This window comes from Somniosus microcephalus, chromosome 13 (genome assembly GCF_052327205.1).
Source record: "Somniosus microcephalus isolate GS21.2 chromosome 13, FLI_Smic_1.0, whole genome shotgun sequence".
NCBI lineage: Eukaryota > Metazoa > Chordata > Chondrichthyes > Squaliformes > Somniosidae > Somniosus > Somniosus microcephalus.
Window position 1 is genome coordinate 166,237,807 of NC_140999.1, and position 24,901 is coordinate 166,262,707.

A 24,901-nucleotide genomic window follows, 5' to 3' on the forward strand; every position below is an offset into this window, starting at 1 on the left:
CCTTTCCCTTCCCTTTCCAGGTCCAGCAGAGATAGAGGACCCTGTTGGAGCAGAAGAAGAGGAGGAGGAGAGCCTTCAAGAGCGCACACCATCACTCGACCTTACTCTTGCAGGCACCAGCTCAGAAACTTTGATCCACTTAGTGTAGAGGGTCAGCTAGAGAGATCTACACTGGGAGATTCACCAAGCACAAGTGCGCAGGAGCAAAAACGGGGAATGGTTTGGCCCAGGTGCAGCTCGCATCCCGGCCCTCTGCAGAGGGCACAGAGGCTGACTTGAAGGGCCCATCGTATAGAAGAAGACTGATGGTTATACATGACATACTACTTAGTGCACTGGACTGCCTGCCAGCGAGCCTGCATACAATATCAGACATAATGGATGAGTCCAACTTGTGCGTGGTATTCCAGAGGGGCATAGGGACAATGCAGTCAACCATGGAGGATGGTGAATACTGCAGCAGAGTCCATAGTGTATGAGCCTCTAGAACCTTTGATGGAAGTTCAGACTGCTGCCATCTTGGCTCTGGGTTCCAGCATCTCCTCTGGCTTTTAAAGCATCAAGGAGAGCATGGCTAGGGGCTTCCAAAGTGTCATCTTACTCCTGGACTCTGTTCTCGCGCAGAGCAGTGGGAGTGCTGAGATGCTGCCCCATGACAGTGGCATTGGCTCCATGGGAGAGTCGCATGCTGTTCTTTCTGAGATGACAGCACGCCTGCTCCCCCACCAGCCTCTGAACCAATTCCTGCGATGGAGCCAGACTGCCACAGCCGCTGCCAAGATGCTGCAATTTGCAGCTGGGCCTCTAAGACCAGAGTTCCTCGAGGTCACCCACCATGGCCATCTCAAGTGCCCTCAGTGGAAGTTCCACAGTCTTACTCTTCCCATGCTGATGCCAGTGGGGGAGCAGCAGAATAGGCAAATGAGCACAGAAGATGAGAACTAGGGGTTTGCGCAAGGGTGATCTTTTTAAACTATGAAGAATCTTTATATGAAACGTCATCAACTAGTCTGCTGTTGTGCAACAGTTTCTTTGTATTGGCGTTGGTGTTGAAGATGAGGGGATTCATTAGCTGGGTATATGGAGTGGTTGTGATGGTAGGATGGACTATTGGTGCATTGTTGGGAGGGATAATTCAGCTGAACTGTTCATTTATGATTTGCTGAAAGCTGGCAGCATTGCTGCCCGTTGCTTTTCCTGTCCTCCATTTCCTAAAGGAATCCTCCAGACCTGTCCAGGCAGCAGAACCTCTGTTTTCGAATTCCAATGGTTTGCTCTGTGAGAACTCTGGTGGCAGCACGGCTTTGATTGTAGCGCTCCTTAGCTTCTGTGCTCGGCTTCCTGACAGTTGTCATGAGCCAAGAGTCAGTGTCTAGCCCTTGTTCCCAAGCAGCCAGCCTGATACCCAATGGTCTGGGTGGAAAAGAGGGGGGATTGAGGACTGGCACAGGACAAAGGCATCATGACTACCGTTCGGAAACCAGGCACAGACCTGCATGATCCATTGCCTGTGGACACACACCAGCTGCACATTCATAGAGTGGAAGCCCTTCCTGTTCATGAATACTTCAGGGTCTTCATACAGAGCACACAGGAAAATGTGTGTGCAATCAATGATTCCCTGAACCTGTGGGAAACCAACAACTTGGATGAAGCCCAGAGCTCTCTCCTTGACGTAAGAAAACTACTATGCACTTGGTCTAAGCATTAAACAAAGCTTTAATTAACTGTTTTACAACATGGAGGTCTAGTTGTGTCCTTCACTAGTTCCTGGTAAGAATGTCCTGCGCAAACTGGACCCGTGCCTGAGTATTTATACTCTCCCTGGACAGCGCCACCTGTAATGATATCAGCAAATAGTGATGTTATTTGCCTGTTTGATTATGATGCCTTACCAGCATGTTTGCAGGTATTGATTACTTATGCCTGACCAGCAGAGGTCATGTGACCGAGACAAGCAAGGCAGTTTAGTTTAGTTTCAGTTTTGTTTTAGATGGATCTGTAAGATGGTGTCTCCTGTAAATGCTGTTAACTGAGTTGAACATACTTTAGATAAAAAGTCATTCTCTTTCATAAATGTCTCGTCATTGAACCCACAAAGAAATCAATACACCACCCACAGGCCACTCAGTATTATTTCATAAGTCTTTCTTTCATGAATGACTGATTCATGTCACTCCTCATTTGGCAGCCTCCATAGGAAAGGTGATGAAATGATTCCGCTTGTCGGATGAGTGCATCCCTGACCTTCCTTATGCAGCAGTGCACTGCAAATTGTTGCTGATCTCACCTGTTGCAACCTTGAATGACCCTGAGGCATAGAAATTGAGGGCCACCGTGACCTTCTCAGCCACAGGCAGTACTGTGCATGCCATGCTGCTGGGCAGCAATTGTTGCTGCAACAGGTGACATAGCTCAGTCACAACCTCCCCTGGTGAAGTGGAGCCACTGGACGTAGCGCTCCTCACTGAAGTTGAAGCACGAGATACTGTTGCGGAAGAACCACATGGTGTCTGCAACTGGCCCTTTTTCACCCTCTTGTGCCAGCAGCTGTAAGTCTGCTACTCCTCCTCCTGCAGATCCAGCAACACATCCATTTTTCAACAATAAAGAGCTCAAGCCTTTAACGAACAATGCTGCTGAAAATCCTGATCCACAAGTTTTGCAAACAGCTATCTCAGCCAAAACAGCCAGGAAGGACCTCCAAGCCCACCAGCAGCTACTAACAGGTAAACTACTAATCAGAGACTTACCCGAGTGCAGCTGAGGATCCCTTTAAATATTCCTAATGCAGCCTGCTTGCCGACTGTTGGTGCCAAGAATCACTGGCCGAGGTTAAGAATTGGTGAATCCGATGCTCCCACAGTTCAGTTTTGGAAAGGGATCCTTCAACAGGCAAGGAACCCTTATTTGAATATTTTAATCAATACAGCACCCTTACAGGTGGCTGCCCTGGAACACTAGAAGTCGCCCGAACCAATATGGTGACTGATGAACGTCCAGAGGAGATCACAACCCAAAATTCATACCGCCGGCGCACATTTTCTACCCAAAAAAATGGGCGCGACAGCGTCCAATTTCTCCCCCTAAGTGTTCTGAATGGAAAAGTGCCCCATTCTTTGTACGCCCCTCATCTTAACGCAATCAAAACATTCTTTAAAAATGGTTGATTTAAAAGGAAAAAGTGAATATGTAGCAGCTCTATTTAAGAACAACATTTTAGATGAGCTTTGACAGCCAAAGGATGCACATACACTGCAGGGTAATTTTGAGAGTCCACACTTTCGGCAGGGACCTTGTTCACTGAGAACACATATCAGAAATTTGGAAGCATGATTTCTAGGATTTTCCAGTCATTAATTTCTGCTTTGCAACAGCATTAACTTTGTGTAGTGTAAATCCAGAATTAAGGCTTGACCTGACTCTGCAGCAGAGCAGGAGACTTCTTTCTGCAAGGAATTTCACTCCATTTTACTTTGGTGTCAGGTTGCAACCTGCCTCTAGGTTGCATTCACACTAGAAGGTAAATTTTCATCTTTAGCGCTCCTAGTGCAGCGTTTTGCTTGTTTGGACTGCTTATCGGAAATTTAGTCATGTGCTCAAATTGCAATCCCCACTATTTTCTGTCCTTGTGGGGGCCACAAATCAGGCACCTCTGTAATTTTATTGGATGGGAAATCATGGGGCTGTGAATTGGACACGTGCCCAAATTCTTGCTCTGCGTTTCCAGTGAGAAGCTCTGTGCACTGAAGACAGAGATTTATTCTAATAACAACAGCATTGGTGTGAAACAAAGCTGTTTCACACGGACATCACAGCTGTAGTGTTAATGTCTTGTAAGTGTTTATTATAACACTGACTTTCAACTAGCAGTGAGCACTAGGTGTACTGGCTGAAAGTACTGCTGTTTGAAATCAACAGGGGAAAAAAATACACATTATTGGGTGGCAGCCAATTGTGCAGGGAAGCCATACAAGAGGAGAAATTAATCTACAGCTACTGTAGCTTAGCAGTTCAAAAACTGCGTGGTCTGTGGTGAAGACTATACAGCAAGCTGTCTGAGACGGAAGTAAACAAAAGTTGATAGACACAGTAAATCATCCCCTCCCTCCCATGCTCCCAACGACATTGTGATTAACCTAGCAGATTTTATATTGAATAAAAACATGATACATATGTCAAGAACTCATAGCGAAAACTGCAATATTTAAGAAACGTGAAAGGGCTTGTTACATTTGGAATTTTTTGGTTCCCATTTTTTCACAAAGGATTTAGGAAAGGAGTTACTTTTACCTGTTGGGCATTTAAAACAAAGTGTATTCACACAAGTTTTAGAAATAAAAAGTGTTCTGAGACAGTGGGTGGTTAAAATGCTAAAGAGATAAGCTTTGATGATTTTTTTCCCTCTTGGATTGTAAACCATAAGCAGCGATTACCCTGTCTCAGCAGCTGGTAAATACCTCAGAAACATTAGGTGTGATTTCAACTCTACCCGTCCAGCAGAAACCAGGCGGGCGGACAGTTAAAATTTACCCGCCAAAGCCCTGCACCGTTCATGTGGTCTTCCATTATAAATACGCAAATCACAGTTCGATATCATCAGGTCCTGATTGCAATTTTAACTGGTGGCCATGGGCGGGGACACCATTGTGGTGTTCCCACCAGGTGAAGATAGCGGGAAGAGGCTCCAGGGCCAGAAGAGGCCCAGACTGGAGGAGCCCCAGCCCCACAAAGGGCCCAGGGTCCCCCATCTTTTCCAAATGTGAGATCCTCCCGAGACACCCCACACCCCGCCGCCACCCCCCCCCCCCCCACAACTTACCTTGTTGCTGACACTGTTCAGCTGGCAACCTCTTCAACCTGAAATTCAACTTTCACTTGCTGGCCACCTGCTGAATCCCACCCGTTTCAGGTGAACAGCATGTAGATAAGGCTCAGAAGTTAAAAATCAACCGGGCCTCTCACTGGCATGGTCGGGGGTGGGGGAGGTGGGGTGGGGATTGCCTCTCCCCTTGCCCCCCTCTTTCCCCCCCCCCTTCCCCCACTGGCTGTCCAATTCTTGTTCGAGTTAAAATCGTGGCTATTGTGTTGAGAGTCCCTTCCGGCTGTGAACACAGGTAGATTTTTGTCTTCATTGCCTGAGCAGTAATCTGATGGAGCGAATCAAACACCCTTTATAGAACCTGCCCAATTTTTGTTCACTCAACCAGATTACAGCTCAGGTGGTGAATATAAAAATCTACCCCCAGGAGATAAGAAGGGACAGACTCGGGCAAACAGTTAGGTGCAGTAAAGGTTGCAAAATCAATCAGGTTTTTGCTAAACTGAAACTGCGAAGGTAAGCTTTGGCCAAGCTCACAAGGAGAATGCAGGTGGTTAGTTAGGGGTTATTCTGTGGAGAAATGGGATAGGTTCATTACTTTGTATGGTTATGTGAAAACAATTTGTACTCAGTCACCCGTTTTACATCTCTCCTGATTTTCAGTTCCAATAACTTCAATCCGGAGAGATGCCCATTTTACACTATCGCACAAAATCAAAATTCCCCCCAATCAGTGCATCAAGCCTAAACCCAATAATTAATCAGTTTAGCAAAATCTGTTACCCAAGTCAATGAAGTAGGTAAGCCATCTTGCCATTTTTATTGCTCCGCTTCGCTTGCATTTAATTTTGATCATTATTTACACACTTGAAAAGATCTATTATGCATTTTTCATGGTTTCATAGTTTCTTGAACTGAAAGGTGCAAAAATTCAACAGTGCTCTTGAAGGTGTAGACAGAGATGAGATTTCAGGTAAGTGCTATTGTGGAAGAACAGATGTTTGCACTAAGTTGTTTGTGAGTGATGATGGGAAACAGATGTTTGTTGATAACAGGACTCTTGTGCAATTTGCTGTTAAACTGTGCATGACTACACAATGGTGGTGCTATGCTACTTTAATTGATCATTTGAATAGTCAACATTTTGCACTGCACAGTCCACTACAAATGTATTTTACTGCTAAAATAGCTGGACAATGTTTGTGATTGTGGAAACTTACTTTTGGAACTGCCACTGAGGTGCATAAAAGTAAAGTGTGAATAATTGTGGGTTGTCAGTAGCCTAACTGTGCCTTGTTAGTCTTTTACTTGTTATCTTGAGGTTTAATGCTTTTCAATTTTTTTCCCTTCAGTTTTAACCCAATTTTTGATGCTAAAAATAAAAATCACCTGAAAAAACCTACGTTTTAAAATCGGCAATAAAAGCTGATTTAAAAGTTCTTAGCTGTCACTCACTCCTAAAGGCATCAAGTAAGAATATGCAGTCATGTACTGAGAGACTGGCCAGTAAACTGAACTGTGGTTAGTGGTTTCTTGGTCTATCTCAGTTTATTTTTATACCTTCTTGCAGACATAGACCTCGAGGATAAATTTCCAAAATGTGTCCGGCAATAGAAGAATCATGCTGCTTGGAAAAAGAGGAATGGGTGACGACTACTATTTTTGTTGGAGGGGCTTATCTTGTGGACAGGAGAGCAGTAATCAGAGACTGATTCACTGTGGATGGAGCAGGAAAGGGCTTGGACTCAACAATAATTTGTCATTCTGATCATGCACAGCTGGAATTTTCTGCACATTCATAGTCAATGGGAAAGATCTAGTCAACCAACAGAAATTGCATGAATCTTCTGGATGATGAGTGAAATGTGATCGAACTCAGATCTAGCAGCAAATGTCTCCATTTACTAAAATATAAACATTAACACCCCTCATACCAGATACATAGTACTCTCTTCTTACATTTAGTGCTGATGTTTCACATGTCTATTATCCTTTTCCATTCTATATAATTTATAGTAGGCCCACATCTTTCTAATATACCTTTGTTTTGTAAACTGAGAATACACCAATTTAACAGAAATAAAAGAAAATGGGTGCTGTCTCCTTCAATGGCTATCGGAAGAGACAGCCATTTATAACATTTACTTGGCCTGTGATGTATTAAAGGACTCGATTAGGCAAACTTACAGATAAGGATGGTGCAGCATACATTCCAACCTGAATATAGGCCTTCTGACTTGTGATGGCAAGAAGTTCGAGTGAAATTACAGTGGGACATGGCTTATTCCCTTAAGCTGCAGTAATACCCAACATTCCATTATTTTTATTGTGGAGCGAAAAAAACTTTAAATACACAAATGTACAGGTTGCAACAGTGGTGCATTTAGAAATGACTGAAGGCACAAGATTTATATTCATGGGAGTCTGGGAGCATGAATCTCCTTCCCCTTGGAAGATTTGGGTTTTTAACACTTTTATTTGTTACATTTTCCAGCATTTTATAGCCTACTATAATTATACCTTTCAAGCCAAAAATAATTTCTCCTGGAAAGGTTACGACTATTTTAAATATGTAAGTATGTTAGTGTAGGAACTTCAATACAACTTTACAGGGCCCAGCTCCTTTCATTGCAAATCTATCCATAGATACATTGATTTATGATTTGAAACTTTTTACAACACACCTATAATCAGCAGATGACTCACAAGACAAAATTGTATCACATATGTCCATGTCTCGGAACTTATAGCTGCCCTGAAGCAGGCAGGGGATTACTTGGATTGATATATACTGAAGTAACTAAATAATTTATATTTTTAAGTTGCTTCAGGGGTGATGAGGATTATATGATTTTAGACACAGTAAAAGTGATTTAAAAATGACCCTCAGCTAGCTGTAGCTGAAAAGAACTCCTTTGTCTCTGTATTAAGGGCGTCGCTGATGCACAAAATTGTCCAGATAATCCACAATCGCAAAGGGAAACAGCCAATTTATGTTGTTAGTGCCACAGCCTGTACTCAGAAACTGATTAGGTCAAAGTGTGCTAGGTGAGAGGGCAATTCTTCCTTGAGATATGAATGTATGTGAGTCTGTAATCAGGCTTCCGCCCCTGCCACAGTACCGAAATGGCTCTTACCAATTCACAAATGACATCCTTTGTGACTGTGACAAGGTAAACTATCACTCCTCTTCCTTCTCGACTTGTCTGCAACCTTTGACACGGTTGACCACTCCATCCTCCTCCAACGCCTCTCCACCTTTGTCCAGCTGGGTGGGACTGCACTTGCCTAGTTCCATTCTTATCTATCTAATCATAGCCAAGGAATGACCTGCAATGACTTCTCTTCCCGCTCCTGCATCGTTAGCTCTGGTGTTCTCCAAGGATCTATCCTTGGCCCCTCCTATTTCTCATCTACATGCTGCCCCTTGGCGGCATCATCCGAAAACACAGCGTCAGTTCCCACATGTACACTGACGATACCCAGCTCTACCTCACCACCATTTCGCTCAACCCCTCCACAGTCTCTAAATTGTCGGACTGCTTGTCCAACATCCAGTGCTGGATGAGCAGAAATGTTCTCCAATTAATATTGGGAAGACCGAAGCCATTGTTTTCGGTCCCTGCCACAAACTCCGTTCCCTAGCTACTGACTCCATCCCTCTCCCTAACATCTCTCTGAGGCTGAACTATACTGTTCAAACCTTGGTGGCATATTTGGCCGTGAAATGAGCTTCCAACCACATATCCGCGGCATAACTAAAACCGCCTATTTCCACTTCCATAACATCGCCCGACTCCACCCCGCCTCAGCTCATTTGATGCTGAAACCCTCATCCATGCCTTTGTTACCTCTAGACCGGACTCTTCCAACGCACTCCTGGCTGGCCTCCCACGTTCTACCCTACGTAAACTTGAGGTCATCCAAAACTTGGCTGCCCGTGTCCTAACTCGCACCAAGTCCCGTTCACCCATCACCCCTGTGCTAGCTGACCTACATTGGCTCCCGGTTAAGCAATGCCTTGATTTCAAAATTTTCATCCTTGTTTTCAAATCCCTCCATGGCCTTGCCCCATCCTATCTCTGTAATCCCCTCGAGCCCCACAACCCCCCGAGATATCTGCGCTCTTGAGCATCCCTGATTGTAATTAATCAACCATTGGTAGCCATGCCTTCTGTTGCCTAGTCCCTAAGCTCTGGAATTCCCTCTCTAAACCCCTCTGCCTCTCTACCACTCTTCCCTCTTTTAAGATGCTCCTTAAAACCTAACTCTTTGACCAAGCTTTTGGTCATCTACCCTAATTTCTCCTTATGTGACTTGGTGTCAAATTTTAGTCTTATAACACTCCTGTGAAGCGCCTTGGGACGTTTTACCACATTAAAGATGCTAGATAAATACAAGTTGTTGTTGTAGACCGTGTGGGGGTGGGGGGGAGGTAGATGAAATTTAGTATCTCCAATGGTTGTATCATTTGGAGAGCTTAGTTCTAAGAAGAGTTGGATTGAAAAAGCATTTGATACGTTTGTGAGAGCTGGCGAAGATGTGATTTCAATTACTATCATGTGTCAAAAGCAAACAGACTATCAGATGGCCAGATAACTCTGTTGATACCTTATCTACTTAAATGTTAGAAATCGTTAATAACTTAATTCCATCACTATTGAGAAAAATTTATTTGACCATCAAATGAGCCTTGTTGAACATCAAAGTAAAGACAAACTTCAAATTGAGCAGCAGCCCCATGTTCTGCAGCTCCCTGCTTCATGTGAGGCAGCTAAGTGCAGCTCCATGGAATCATTTAATATTCCACCAGACAGTCAAAAGCCACAAAAGGAGTACAGAGCATTTCAGCTCTTTTTTTTACACATTTTATATATTGTGTAAGTCAAGCACCATATTACTTGTTCCTTGCTGTGTCATTTTGCTTTTGTGTTTCATCTTACTTGTCCATAAATGTATTAGTTATGCCTAATTGTAACAGTCTGGCAGTGTGGTATTTGCTGCTTTTCAGAGCAGACTGGAGTATGTGGTGGACAATCCATGTGGTGTACAGTGTGACATATCATAGATAATGAGTAATTATTAGTCCCGTGGCACACTATCCATTTCATAGCATGCATAAGGGTGCAGCTTTCGGTTATTGGAGACGTGGTCTACTTATGTAAAGTGCATTTTTGCTGTGAACACATATTAATAGCACTGAAAGAAAACCCAAACCGTAAAAACTAACCTGTCTTTTCCTTTTTTAGATGCTTTTAAAACCTGATGTGTATTTCTAACATTAAAACTTTAAAATGCACTAGGCTAGAAATTCCTATTTAAATTCTTAAAACTTTTCCACTTTAAGTTAGTACACAACCAACAATAGGAGAAAGTAATGTCTGACTGGTTCTTACAGGCTCTTGTCCTGTCCTGCAACTGACCTGGTTGGTTGATACAGACAACCTCCAATCCCATTGAAAAATACAGATCGTTTTGTAAAACACTGATTTTTCTTGTAAAACACAAACAAGCTGACACATGACTTGAAACACTGATTGTAAGCTAAAAACATTGATAGTTGGCATGCATGATGCTTCAGTGACACATAACATTGGGTATTCTGTAAAAGAATGTTACTATACTGTATAATGCTTATTTGTTTCTTGATATTCTTTGCAGCCCCAGAAGACCAGGACAACCTCTTCCAAGGCTTTCATAACAGAAAGTTCTGTCATTGACCTTACTTCGGAGCCTCTGGAGAGTAATCAGATACTTCCAAAACAGGCAGAAGACTTTGTTTGTGAAAATAGTATTGTAAAGGGTACAGAAGGAGTCCCTCAGTACCAGGTAAAATTTTATTTAAATAGTTAGAGATAGATTTCATGAATTTCTGCTCCCAGCACAAAGATTTACATGCTGAGAGCGTACATCAGAAATTTGAGTGTGGAGATCAGAGTGTCACACAGGATTTTTCATCTGGACAGAATATACTGAGAAGCACTTTAATCTCCGCATCTGAATTCCTGATGTGCATTTCTGTAGCAGGGAAGCTCTTGTGTTGCAAGCTCAAATTTGTAAAATCTATACTTTAGCTCCTAAATGATTGCCTTGATTTTGCACTTTTTTAGTACAGTCGCACTAAGATTACACAAATTGTCCATTAATGCAAGAACAACTCAGTGGGCCAAGGTATGTATGCTACGTGCTGAGACTTTGCTGGTGAATATCCTTAATTGTTTATATCCATTAGCTATTAATGGGTTCCATATTGAAAATGTTGAAAGGTTACCTATTGAAATCATAGTCATAGTAACATAAAACAAACATTATACATGAACATTTCTATACCAAGCATGCTCACCTTGCCCCACCCTGATTGAGGATGTGGTTGTAACATAGACCTTGAAATTACATTGCAAAAATTCCCTAACAAACATTTAACACATTGTATGAAATTCCTTCGCCCACTATATTAACAGAGCCTTTAAGCCATTTATTTTAAATGCCTCAATTGAACTAGAGTAAAAATGACTTTCATTCAAATGTATTAAATTTAAATGTTCATTTGGGAACATTTGCACAGCATAATTTCAAGGCTGGAGTTTCTTGAATTTGGATAGTTTGCTCGAGCATGCAATTGGACTTGCTGCCCACCGAAAACAATTACACTTTCTACCCACAAACAATTACACTTTCTACCCACAGAAATTTCACAGTATTACACACTCTTGCTTCAGTATTAAAATTTATTACAAGCATTATTCAGGAGATAAAATGCTTCAGCTATGTGATGGAACTGAATACTTTTTCTTGCAAATTTGGTGTTGATCCATTGTGTCACTGTGAGGAGATGCCAAGTGGGGAGGCCAGGTACTTTACCAAAGTGGACAGAAGATTGTAGGGCAAGGCATTCCTGGGCTATATTTGTAAGAACATAAGAAATAGAGGCAGGAGTCGGCCATTCGGCCCTTCGAGCCTGCTCCGCCATTCATTGAGATCATGGCTGATCTTCTGCCTCAACTCCATTTATCGGCCCTATCGCCATATCCCTTGATGCCCTTACTAGTCAGAAATCTTATCGACTTCTGTTTTGAATATACTCAAAGACTGAGCCTCCACAGCCCTCTGGAGTCGAGAATTTCAAAGATTCACCACCCTCTATGTGAAGAAATGTCTTCTCATCTCAGTCCTGAATGGCCTACCCTTTATCCTGAGGCTGTGGCCCCTGGTTCTAGACTCCCCAGCCAAGGGAAACATTCTCCCAGCATCCACCCTATCAAGCCCTGTAATAATTTTGTATGCTTCAATGAGATCCCCTCTCATTCTTCTGAATTCAAGAGAATACAGGCCTAGTTTACTCAATCTCTTCTCATACGACAGTCCCACCATCCCAGGAATCAATCTCATGAACCTTTGTTGCACTCCCTCTATGGCAAGTATATCCTTCCTTAGGTAAGGAGACCAAAATTGTACACAGTACTCCAGGTGTGGTCTCATCAAGGTCCTATATAATTGGAGTAAGACTTCTTTACTCCTGTACTCAAATCCTCTTGTAATGAAGGCCAGCATACCATTTGCCTTCCTAATGGCTTGCTGCACCTGCACATTCACTTTCAGTGACTCATGTACAAGGACACCCAGGTCCCTTTGAGCATCTGCATTCCCCAATCTTTCACCATTTAGGAAATACTGTGCCTTTCTGTTTTTTCTACCAAAGTGGATAACTTCACATTTATTCACTTTATAATCCGTCTGCCATGTTCTCGCCCACTCACTGAGCCTGTCGAGATCCCCTTGAAGTCTCTTCACATCCTCTTCACAACTGCCACTGCCACCTAGCTTTGTATCATCAGCAAATTTGGAAATGTTACATTTAGTCCCCTCATCCAAATTATTGATATAGATTGTGTATAGCTGGGGCCCAAGCACTGATCCTTGCGGTACCCCACTAGTCACAGCCTGCCATCCTGAAAAAGACCCGTTTATCCCTAGCCTTTGTTTTCTGTCTGTTAACCAATTCTCAATCCATGCTAGTATATTACCCCCAATTCCATGTGCTCTAATTTTGTTCACCAACCTCTTGTGTGGGACCTTATCGAAGGCCTTCTGAAAATCCAAATACACCACATCTACTGGTTCCCCTTTGTCTACTCCACTAGTTACATCCTCAAAGAACTCCAATAGGTTAGTTAAACAGGATTTCCCTTTCATAAATCCATGTACACCTCTTAGAAGCTGGCTCACAGCAACATGAAAGTCTTGACATTTTCAACAGATTTTTATTAGGCAAGAGCATCAAGGGTTATGGATCGAAGGCAGTTAAATGGAGCAAAGGCAGTTAATGGAGTTGAGGTACAGATCAGCTATGATCTAATTGAATGGCAGAACAGGCTGGAGGGGCTGAATAGGAAATACTGAAGAGTTTGTCATTAAATTGCAATAAGTGAGTGAGGCAGGATATTGTGTGGGTGTAATATATCTGATACAGTAACCTATGTGTAGGCAGTATGCTATAGTATTTTGACTCTATCTGATTCTGTGGTAATTGTGTAGGAAAAAAGGGTGTTGCTTTTTTACAATGTGGTGTAGGTCATTAAATTGGCTGTGAAAATCCTATGTTGTTTAACTGCTACTTTTATCGATAATGTCTAGAAATTTACGATTTGATAAGTTGGTTTTGAATAATTTTACAGTAATACCCAGTATTGCATTGGCTATTAATTTCCTTCTCGCAAACCACTTGGGAGAAGGAAATTAACAGGCAATGCCATATTGCCTATTGCTGTAAAATTATTCAAAATTATTTTTGATGACAGTTCCTGTCCAGTAAGCAAACCTAAATCTAAAGAACATAAGAATTAGGAGCCAGGAGTATGCCATACGGCCCTTCAAGCCTGCTCAACCTCAGCTGCTTCACCGCTAAAGGAACTAATGCCAAAGCTTTGGATATATTAGAAAACATTTAAAAGGGACAGTTTAAAATTCGTGGGTGTTGACATGGTGCCCCACATGAGTTAACATTGGGGCTTTAATTGCAGAGGATTTATTGATTTGAATTTCCAAATAGTTATTTAATTTCTGCAGTTAATATATTGGATGCTCTCCCTCAAGATGTCAGCATGTCTGCTCCTTCCCTACACTGACATCCAATATCCGTCATGGTGGCAGTAGTTCAGCAGGGCCAGCAGTTTGCAGCTAGGTCTTCAGAGGCTTAGCACACAGAAGTCTCCGACTATGAGCATCTGAGGGGCCCCAACATGATGAACAGCAGTCTTCCACTAGCTTTGCTGAGGCTACTAGGAGAGCACTTCATATGGATAGTACACTTAGGAAACCTTTTGAGAAAAGCACTATGCGTTGAGCACTTGGGTGAGAGATGAAGGGGTCGATTTTCATTGACCCGTGGAGTCGAGATTGGAGGTGTGCGGGGGGTTAAAATCCCGAAATCAGGGGTCCCGACACCATCCCGCCCCCAACCCGCCTCCATGTAAGTTTCAAAGGAGGCGGGTACCCGCCCCGCACTGGGACCCGCCTACCCGAGGCGGGAAGGGATTAGTGCCAATTAACTCCCTATTTTAAAGCTTGATGTGTGGGATTCCCGACGGCTCCAAACCACGCCAAGTTAGAGGAGGCGGGCCGTCAGGTTGAAGGACTTGGAGGGTTCGAGATGTCCGGTGTTCAGGTGAGTGATGGGTGAATGAGTGTAGAGGTAAGTGTGTTTGGTGTGTCTAAAGTGTGTAAAGAAGTTTAAATTACCTGTACTTAGCTTTTCAGCCTTCCTTCCTATAGGTTTCGGGAGTCCATCATCCAACCGACACAGAAAGCAGAATGGCTGCGAACTGTCAAAAGTGACAGCTTTCTGTGCAGGAGAGATTTCTAACTGAGTCTGTGTAGAAGGACTCAGGTTAGAAGTAAGACTTTCAGTGTTTGACAGCTTCAAACAGCTGTGAAACACTGATATTTCATCTGTCAAAAAGTCTTGACAGATGAAATTTCAGTCTGTGACGTCACCTGTTGCCGGGTGGCCCTTAATTGGCCTACTGAGCCCGCTGGGCGGGCTCAACAAGATCAATCATGTCAAAATCGCGTGGGTTGGCTACAACTCGATGGAGGCGGGACTACAACCCCGAAAGTTGTAGTCCCGCCTCCTACCCGACTCCTGAATGAAAATCACCCCCGAAGTCTCTCTGTATGACAAAATTAGGAACTGTACAGCACACAGTGGCTGTACCAGATACTCTGTGGGCCGTATTGTAGGGATCTGTCAAGACACCTAAACCTCATCTTGAGCATCCCTATAGTGTGCTCAATTATGATCCTGGTGGTCAGATGGCTACTATTATATTGATGTTGATAGTGAGTTGTGTGGTTGCGAAGGGGTGTCATAAGCCACGTCTGTAGCAGGCATACATTTTCCCTCATACAAAAAGAAAATACTGCAAATGCTGGAAATCTGAAATAAAAACAGAAAATGCTGGAGAATACTCAGCAGGTCAGGCAGCATCTGTGAAGAGAGAAACAGAGTTAACATTTCAGGTCGATGACCTTTTGTCAGAACTGAAAAAAGCATAAAATTCTAACAGGATTAGACAGTCTAGATGCAAGAAGGATGTTCCCGATGGCGGGGAGTCCAGAACCAGGGGTCACAGTCTAAAGATAAGGGGTAAGCCATTTAGGACTGAGATGAGGAGGAATTTCTTCACCCAGAGAGTGGTGAACCTGTAGAATTCTCAGGGCAGTTGAGGCCAATTCATTAAATATATTCAAGAAGGAGTTGGATATATTTCTTGAGGCTAAAGGGATCAAGGGATATGGGGAGAAAGCAGGGACAGGGTACTGAATTTGGATGATCAGCCATGATCTCATTAAATGGCGGAGCAGGCTCAAGGGGCCGAATGGCCTACTCCTGCTCCTATCTTCTATGTTTCTATGCAATAAGCCACCGTGGTGCAGCTGCATGCCCCTTTTATACAGCATTAGTGAGTTTGTGAGGCATTAATCCCGTCAGGTTTACAGGCAGGTCTCAAGCTGCGTGAGTCTCCCGTTTCAGCGAGTTAAAATCATGTTGAGCTGCTGAAGACATCATCGGGCCATGACTTTTGCATGACAAGTAGGACCCCACCTGCCTGAGGCAGTCTCCACCTGAACGAGTTTTCTCCTCCATTGAACTGGCATGTCAGGAACACAGCACAGATTCCCCCTCTGTCATTTTAACTACCCGTCTGCCCCTTTCGCGCCAAGTGGGCTGGGTTAAAATCATGTGAACTGAAGGGAAGGGGTTCAAGGATTCACCTTATTTCTTACCAATGGAGAATTCCTGAATGCGCACTGCCACATTTGCACATGGTGCCGATGTATACAATGAGGCAAAGGAGGGTAGCCTGGTTAGCATCATTTGACATACTCCCCAGAGAAGAGTTTTCCAACGTATCTGATTGGAGATAGTTGACAGTATAATTACTTTCCAGAGGATCTTTTTACAAATGTGTAAGAAGATGGCAGACCTGAGGAAAAGTACCAAGGTAATGCCATGCTGCAGTTTCCTATTATAAGTATCTGCTTCAAGTATGGGTGGCGCATTGTGTGCCCTTGGAACTGGTTGTTGGAAGAGGGCCGTGAATCTTTGGAATTCTCTTCCCCAGAGAGCTGTGGAGGCTGGGTCAATGAATATATTTAAGGTGGAGATGGACAGATTTTTGAACGATAAGGGAGTCGAAGGTTATAGGGAGCGGGCAGGGAAGTGGAGTTGAGGCCAAGATCAGATCAGCCATGATCTTATTGAATGGCGGAGCAGGCTTGAGGGGCCAAATGACCCATTCCTGCTCCTATGTCTTATGTTCTTATGTTAGACTTGTACTGCTTGCTCCTTCAAAGCTGATGTGCAACTTTACAGTCTTTTGAATGCTTAGTATGAGTCATCGAGTCACAATGGTACAGAAGGAGGCCATTTGGCCCATCGAGTCCGCACCGGCTCTCTGTAGAGCAATCCAGTCAGTCCCATTCCCCTTCTCTATCCCCATAGCCCTGCAAGTTTATTTCTCTCAAGTGCCTATCCAGTCTCCCCTTGAAAACATTGAGTGTCTCCGCTTTCACCACTTTCGTCGGCAGCGAGTTCCAGGTCCTCACCACTCGCTGCGTAAAAATGTTTTCCTCACAGCCCCCCTGTATCTCTTGTCCAAAACCCTAAATCTATGTCCCCTAGTCCTTGTACCATCAACTAGTGGGAACAGCCTTTCCCCATCTAGCCTATCCAAATGAATGGCTATGGAACAGCGTGACAACCATATGGGATGCAAGTGAAGCTTGAAACTGTTGTCTCAGTGAACTCTTAATGATACTTCACAGCAAATCCTGCCAACACACCCTAGCTGCATGATTCATGTTTGGTTACTGCCACACAGGGTGGACTGCAGGATGGCCATATGGACCCATCAGTTAACCCTGTGTGAAATGCAGCAGTGCAGTGAATTTCTTTCAGCAGCTGTTCATGTTGCTGAAGGAAGATGAAAATGCTAGTCACGTTGAACAATGCATCAGTCACATGTTTGGTACATCTGTGGGCAATAACCTGGCTGATACTGCACAAGATTCTTTCGCTCAGTTGGAAGGAGACACAGACAGAAGAGTTGAAGGTGGAGGTGGCCTTGACTGCCTCTGGCAGTGCTATTTCTATGGTGGAAGCTGGCTGCAGGTGTCCTTACTGCTGATGGCACAGGACTCCCAGCTGCTTCTTTGCTGACCTGAGCCAGTGGAGCCAGTTAAGTGTGCGATGGCCTATTGATGCGCTGGATGGCATAATGATATGTGGAATCAGTTTGGCTCTGATGCCAGTTGAATTCCCTAACACGTTTTCTTTGATCTTCATCTACAAACATGAAAACCTGTGGTTAGGGCATTTTAGAAGAAAGCCCAATAATTTGCCGAAAATTGTCAATTGAATAGGCTGGCTTCTGCCTTAATTACAGAAAATCAAGGGCTGCATTGTGATTTGTTCATTAACATACATTATGTATTGCTTTCATTCTGTGTGAGAGCAAAGAAGACATGTGGGCAATGCAAATTCAGTGCGGTAAGCATTACAAGTGGGGGATCCAGCAAGATCTTTAAGTATCAATTTTCTGGACACACTCCCTCCACGTCTATTTACTGCTGGTGGGACAGAGGTTCTTGTCAATCAGAAAATGTGGTGAAGGTGAAGAATGGGTCTTTCAGAATTAATAAAATTGTATTGTCAAACTTTTCAAAGCGACCTGAATATTGTTTTAAATGCTTCTTTGCAGTTGGTTAATTATAGAAGAAAGCCCAATGGGAATCTAGTTCGTATAAAAATAAATATTTTTCTGTCTTCAGGATGGTAAAGGTTATGGCATTGGGGAGCTTGTTTGGGGGAAGATCAAGGGATTCTCATGGTGGCCTGCAATAGTGGTTTCCTGGCGTATACCTGGACGAAGGCAAGCTGCATCAGGAATGAGATGGCTTCAGTGGTTTGGAGATGGCAAGTTCTCAGAGGTAAGTGCAAAACAGGAGACAAAAATGCAGCAAAGTTTCAGAACAATTTGACAAGTATACATTTTTTCCAAAGATCATACAGTAGAATTTCAAGTTTAGTGAAGTTCACAAAGAAATGCTTAACACAATTGTACTACATTCCTGTGTGCACTATTGTTAAGTAGATGTTAGCTTGTTAAAGAAAAAGAGGTTAATGCCTGCATGATGAAATAGTAAACACAGGAATATAATGTGTTTATATGTGAACTTTGCCATTTGGGCGTTTTACCCTAATGTCCTCAATTTATTCGAAGTTGTTTGCTTTTTCAGCTTGTACCTTGGTATTGTCAAATTATTTTGATCATTATAAATAAAATTCTATTCAGAGTATTTTCTAATGTTGTTTGAATCATACATACATTACATTTATGAATAACTCATATTTTTTATGACCAATGCAGAGCCTGAAAATTATTAATTGCTAATACAGAACACTAAATATATTTAACATTTATTAGCCAAGGCATAGAATACAAGAGCAGGGGGGTTATGCTTGAACTGTGTAAAACACTAGTTAGGCCACAGCTAGAGTACTGCGTACAGTTCTGGTCAGCACCTTACAGGAAGGACATGATTGCACTAGAGCGGGTACAGAGGAGATTTGCGAGGATGTTGCCTGGGCTGGAAAATTTTAGCTATGACAAAAGATTGGCTCAGCTGGGGTTGTTTTCTTTGGAACAGAGGAGGCTGAGGGGAGACTTAATTGAGGTGCATAAAGTTGAGAGGCCTAGATAGAGTGGATAAGGAAGGACCTATTTCCCTTAGCAGAGAGGTCAATGACCAGGAGGCACAGATTTAAAGTAAATGGTAGAAGGGTTAGAGGGGAGTTGAGGAGAACTTTTTTCACCCAGTGGGTGATGGGGGTCTGGAACTCACTGAAAGGGTGGTAGAGGCAGAAACCCTCATTGAATTAAAAAAGTATTTGGATATGCATTTCAAGTGCCGTAACCTACAGGGCTACGGACCAAGAGCTGGAAAGTGGGAATAGGCTGGATAGTTCCTTTTCAGCTGGCACAGACATGATGGGCCGAATGGCCTCCTTCTGTGCCGTAAATTTCTATGATTCTATTCTATGATATTAACTGCTACTATTTCCAGTAAAATCCCCATCACCGGATACACACACGACTATATAGATGAGTCCAAGAAGTGAAAACTAGACTACTCAGAAGTAAAAGTTGTAAATGGTGAGGATTATTTTAGAAGTCTTTTTAGAAGATTTTTAAGGAAGTATATATATCTATATACACAACGGTCTTGCATCCGGTGTACATCTGTCATACTCCAGACGTCACACTCCATACATCACACTTCAAAGTGTCAAAAATATGTTAAAAAAAGACTTGTCAATTCCTGCTGTTTTTTCTTCTGATCTTGTGGATTGCCTAATTACCCTCTAATTGATCTTGAGATATGCTTAGCCTCCAGTTGACCTCAGGCTGTGCCATTTTACCGCAATGAAATCTGGTGGTCTTAAAGGGACATTTCACAAAGCTCCACTTTAGCAGCAGTAAAATGGCATAATGCTCCTTTGTCCTTATAAAATAGTACGATTGAAAAAGGGTTCACCCAAAACGTCGACTCTAATTTCTCTCCACGGACGTTGCCTGGCCTGCTGAGTTTTTCCAGCATTTTCAGTTGTTATTTCTTATAAAATAGTATATCCTTTGACTTACCATAAGCATGCCATGGGAGATACATTAGTAAACTAGTAATTTATTTAAGGGATGTCTATTTAAAGGTAATCGTTGCTCATCACTGTTTAATTCTTCAAATCGTCTACAATGTGTATATAATAAAGTTCGCCAGGATTCCATTAAGAGACTCTAGACATGAAATTCTGATTGGGTCCTGGGCGGAAACCCAGCAAAAACTACTGGACAGGGGCTGAAAAATGGGGGAACTTGGATTTGCTGGAATTCCGCCCCGTATTTTTCAGTTAAACATTTTTTGGTGGAGGGGAGCCATGGGTGAATTTCTGCCCAACCTCCCGTTCCCCTCCCATCAAGGAGCCATGTCTGGGAGCGTTCCCAAGCTTCCCCAGGATGTTCATTCAGAATGCAATTTAAAGGTTTCAGAAACGCCCCCACAACTGTTGACGCAACAGTTAATGGACCCCATTTTCTTTAGGTCCTTCCCAGGCCTCCTAGAATCATAGAATAGTACAGCACAGAAGGCGGCCATTCGGCAGTTCGAGTCTGCGCTGGCTCTTTCAAAGAGCAATCCCTTTAGTCCCACTTCCCTGCTCTTTCACCATATCCCTGCAATTTTTTCTCCTTCAAGTATTTATCCAATTCCTTTTTGAAAGCTACTGTTGAATCTGTATCCACCACCCAATCAGACAGTGCATTCCAAATCCTAACCACTCGTTGCATAAAAAAGTTTTTCCTCATGTCGCCTCTGGTTCTTTTGCCAATCAGCTTAAATCGACCCTTCGCCATTGGAAACAGTTGCTGTTTATTTAATTTATCTAAACCCTTCATGATTTTAAACACCTCTATCAAATCTTCCGCTCCATCACGATATTCCAGCTGGAAGTTTGGGACAGGTGCTGTTGATGCACCCTTAATGGCCTTGCTATTGACCCTGTCTCTCTAATTTGGGATGGACTCAATATCCTTCAGAGTCAGCAGACATGGACTCCACTCCTCCAGCTTAGCGGGGTCAACGGAATTTCAACTCCTATTTAACAATATTTGGTGATGTTCTTTGCTGAATGCAGGGACCTTATTTTATAAGGCGCTATTCTAAACATGGTGACACAACAGCAAGTGTTTGGAATAAGGTGTAACAAAGTATGACTGTCTAAAAAACCTGCAGTGGTTGGCAGGTGTATAGGCTTTTACTGAATGGTTTGGGTTATTAACATTTTCATATTTTCTTGTTTTCAAGGTCTCTGCCGACAAACTTGTGCCTTTAACTGCTATTGGTCAATATTTTCACACTTCTGCATTTAACAAGTTGATCTCTTACAAAAGAGCCGTGTACCAAGCTTTGGAGGTAATTACACTTGTTAAAAGCTCAGATGACAATTTTTGTATTTGAAATTGTTGGGACTAATTCTGAAATCCTTTTCTTCCCTAGATAGTTGGGTTGATTCCCTAACTGAGCACCCCTAGTGCGGAGCGACACCTTCAGACAATGCCGGTCAGGAAATCAGGAGTCCCCATCCCCTGATTTCACACTCATTTCATATGGAAAATCAGGGGCTGTGAGCACAGTTTCTCGCTGCGGGTGCTCAGTTGGGAACGAGCTCCGGTATCTACTCGATTAAAAAAATTAAGGGTTAATTCAGAAGCTCCATGCCCCTATTTCCTAATAACGTTCTTTTTTTTTTACAAAATAATCATATTAAAATGATTCATTAAAATGGCCTCTGCTATGTAGTCCTCTCTGATAGTCTGACCAGGATCAGGAACTCGTCATGTAAAGAATCGCAAGTGCACTTCCTAACAAGTCTACTTGTTAATTTCGTTCAAAGGCAATAGCTACTGCTTGTCATTAAACTGACCTGTACACGCTCAATTCTCTGCAGAAGAGACCAGTTTCAGGTGCATCTGATGGTGCATCACATCATCAGGGTCCCCTTTCTCCACACGGCAGATAAATCATTTGAATGCTCTGGAAGCCTTTGAGAGTTGAAAAATTAAGAAGACATGAAGAAGAGAAGAACTTGCATTTATATTCTGCCTTTCACGGCCCCTATGCACTTCACTGCCAGAGTAGTATTTTGAAGTGTAGTCACCGTTCCAGTGTAGGGAAACACGGCAGCCAATTGCGCACAGCAAGATCTCACAAGCAGCAATGATAATGTCCAAATAACCAATTGTTGTTTGAGGATAAATGTTGGCCAGGATACCAGGAGAACTCGATTAGTGCCATGGGATCTTTAACGTCCACCTGAGAGGACAAATGAGGCCTCAGTTTAACATCTCATCTGAAAGATGGAACCTGCATCAATGCAGCACTCCCTCAGAAGTGTCAACCTAAATTTTGTACTCCACTCTCCGGAGTGGGCTTAAACCTATAACCTTCTGACTCAGAGATTGCTACCACTGAGCCAAGGCTGAGATCTCAAGATATTTGCCTGAATGAAAAAGCTGGGCAGAAGATCTACCAGGTTACTCAAAAAGTGAGATGTAATAAAAACTGCCCATGAATTACACTGGTAAATTAATGCTAAATGTGTTCAGCTGAAATTCCTCTCGCTGCTATTTAGAAGAGATATTAACCCCTCTGCTGAAATAGCAAGGAAAGAAATGCCAGATGAACGTTCGTATGATAGTATTGCGCTGAGATTTCAGGGCCACTTTCAGTTTTATAGGGGGAGAAATTTGTGTATTAGCGCTGCTGCTAAACTCGATCGCAGGGGAAATCGCAATCACGGCGATCATGAAGTCAGTGAGTGTGTAACGGCAGGTTGAGGTGATTTTGAGGTAACAAAGTTACTGGCTGGAGAAGGCAGCGACAGGTTGAGGTGGCGTGCAGCAGCAGGAAGCCGGCTCCAGCGATGCTGTTTAAAGGGATCATCACCAATCACTCGCACCTGACAGGGTTTTGCAGTTTGACTGGCTGTGTGCTACTTCCTGCAACTGCAAGAGTTTTCTTTAGTTATTTCAAAGTTATTTGATATCAGGGAGTGCTCTGGCAAGTACAAAACTCCCTCATTATTTTTGAGATGCTTCAAACTACAACACTTGCTAAAAGTCATGGGGGCTGTACTGGCAGTCGACCTCACCCTCCAGGATCTACAGCGGAGGCAGCGAGAAAGACGGGAACATGTGCGCAGAGGGAGGAGGACGGCCATCAGGGCTCTCAACAGGAGACCTTACCCTCCGAGGGTCTTCCGACATCACTTCTTCTACCTTCAATTAAGCGAAGAACAGTGTATTTGGAGGCTTCGCTTCACCAGGGAAGTGGTTACAGAACTCTGCCACTTCCTGCAACCAAACCTCCAGCCTCAGACCAGGGCAACCACAGCTCCCCCAGTGGCAGTCATGGGCACTGTGGCCCTCAATTTCTTCGCTAGCTGATCCTTTTAGTCTGCAGCAGGAGACATAGCTAACATCTCGCAGTTCAGTCTGCATCACTGCATCTGGGAGGTCACTGAGGCTCTCTACACCAGGAGAAGGGACTACATTGGCTTCCCAGTCACCAGAGAGAAGCAGGACGCGTGTGCATGTGACTTTGCCGGGATAGCGGGCTTCCCCATGGTGCAGGGCGCCATCGACTGCACCCACATGGCTTTGCGTGCACCACATAACAATCCTGAGATCTTCCATAACCGCAAAGGCTACCACTCACTTAATGTGTAGTTGGTGTGCGACCACACACAGCGAATCCTCAATGTCAATGCCCGCTATCCTGGCAGCAGCTATGATGCCTTCATCCTTCGCCAGACCGGTGTTCCAGCACTCTTCCTGCCACCACGTCAAGCTTGAGGGTGGCTGCTCGGAGACCAGGGCTATCTACTCTCCACCTGGCTCATGAGTCCCCTCCGCAACCCCAACACTCGTGCTCAGCACTCATATATAATGAGAGCCATGCTGTCACCAGGTACATCATCGAGCAGACCATCGGCCTACGGAAGCAACAGTTCCACTGCCTTTACCGCTTGGGAGAAGCCCTCCAGTACTCGGCGGAGCAGGTGTCCCATTTCGTGGTGGTCTGCTGCATGTTCCACAACTTGGCCATCATGAGGGCACAGCCCTTTCCACCAGGGATTGCGGGACCACCTCAGGAGGAGGACAAGGGAGAGGAGGACGAGGAACAGGAGGGAGGGCGGAGGCAGCGAGACAATTGGCCTTCCGGACGGGCTGTCCATGACCGGCTCATCAGACTCTGATTCGCATGAATGAAACCCCAGATCCCCGTAGCCCACCACATCCCCATTATATCTTCCCTGTCTCACGCCATATCACAGCATCCTCCTGGGTACAAAGCTGAAATGAGACACCACAAAATATTCCAAACACAATTAAAACATTTATCTATAAACATATGACACAGATTACATGAATACTATTAATTAATCACCCTTGTGCAATCCCTTAGTGCCTGTCGTTTGTGTGCCTTTTCCTACTCTAGTGCTCCTACGCAGTGTGCCCCCAGTGGTTGCAGCACGGCTGGCAGAAGGCTGCTGAATTTCTGTGTGGGAGACTTCAGATGGCCCTGCAAGACGACCTCGACCAGCTCTGGGCCTGGAAGGCCCGGCTGTAGACTGCACCACCTCTGCATGTGTGGATCAGTCTGAGCTGGCTGGCTGACAGGCAGCTGCAAGGGCAATGGGAGTAGGAATGTCATCATCCTGAGAGGACAGCAGGTTCCTGCTCCACAGACCCACTGCCACACCCCCAGGGTGGCACCTCAGCATTTCTAGCAATCTGTTGAAACACAGATTGCTGGCCTGCTGCAACACCGTGAAAGCCCCGATCGACGGTGGTAAACCCAGCCATGATGGCAGCAGTCAGAGCTTGGGAGGCATCACACTGAGGCTGCATGAGAGCAGTCCAAGCTTCCGTTGCAGCACTAAGGCATTGGGTCGCTTCT

General features: G+C 43.9%; 1 protein-coding gene across 1 annotated transcript in view; it reads left to right on the forward strand.

Annotated features, from left to right (window-relative positions):
- LOC147108756 (DNA (cytosine-5)-methyltransferase 3A-like) overlaps positions 1–24,901 on the forward strand; it is a 289,893-nt gene that overhangs the window by 130,541 nt on the left and 134,451 nt on the right. The window contains exons 6-8 of the mRNA XM_086005535.1: positions 10,484–10,651; positions 18,155–18,313; positions 21,245–21,352. Coding sequence (XP_085861661.1) covers positions 10,484–10,651; positions 18,155–18,313; positions 21,245–21,352 — 435 coding nt within the window. The remainder of the gene's footprint in view (positions 1–10,483; positions 10,652–18,154; positions 18,314–21,244; positions 21,353–24,901) is intronic.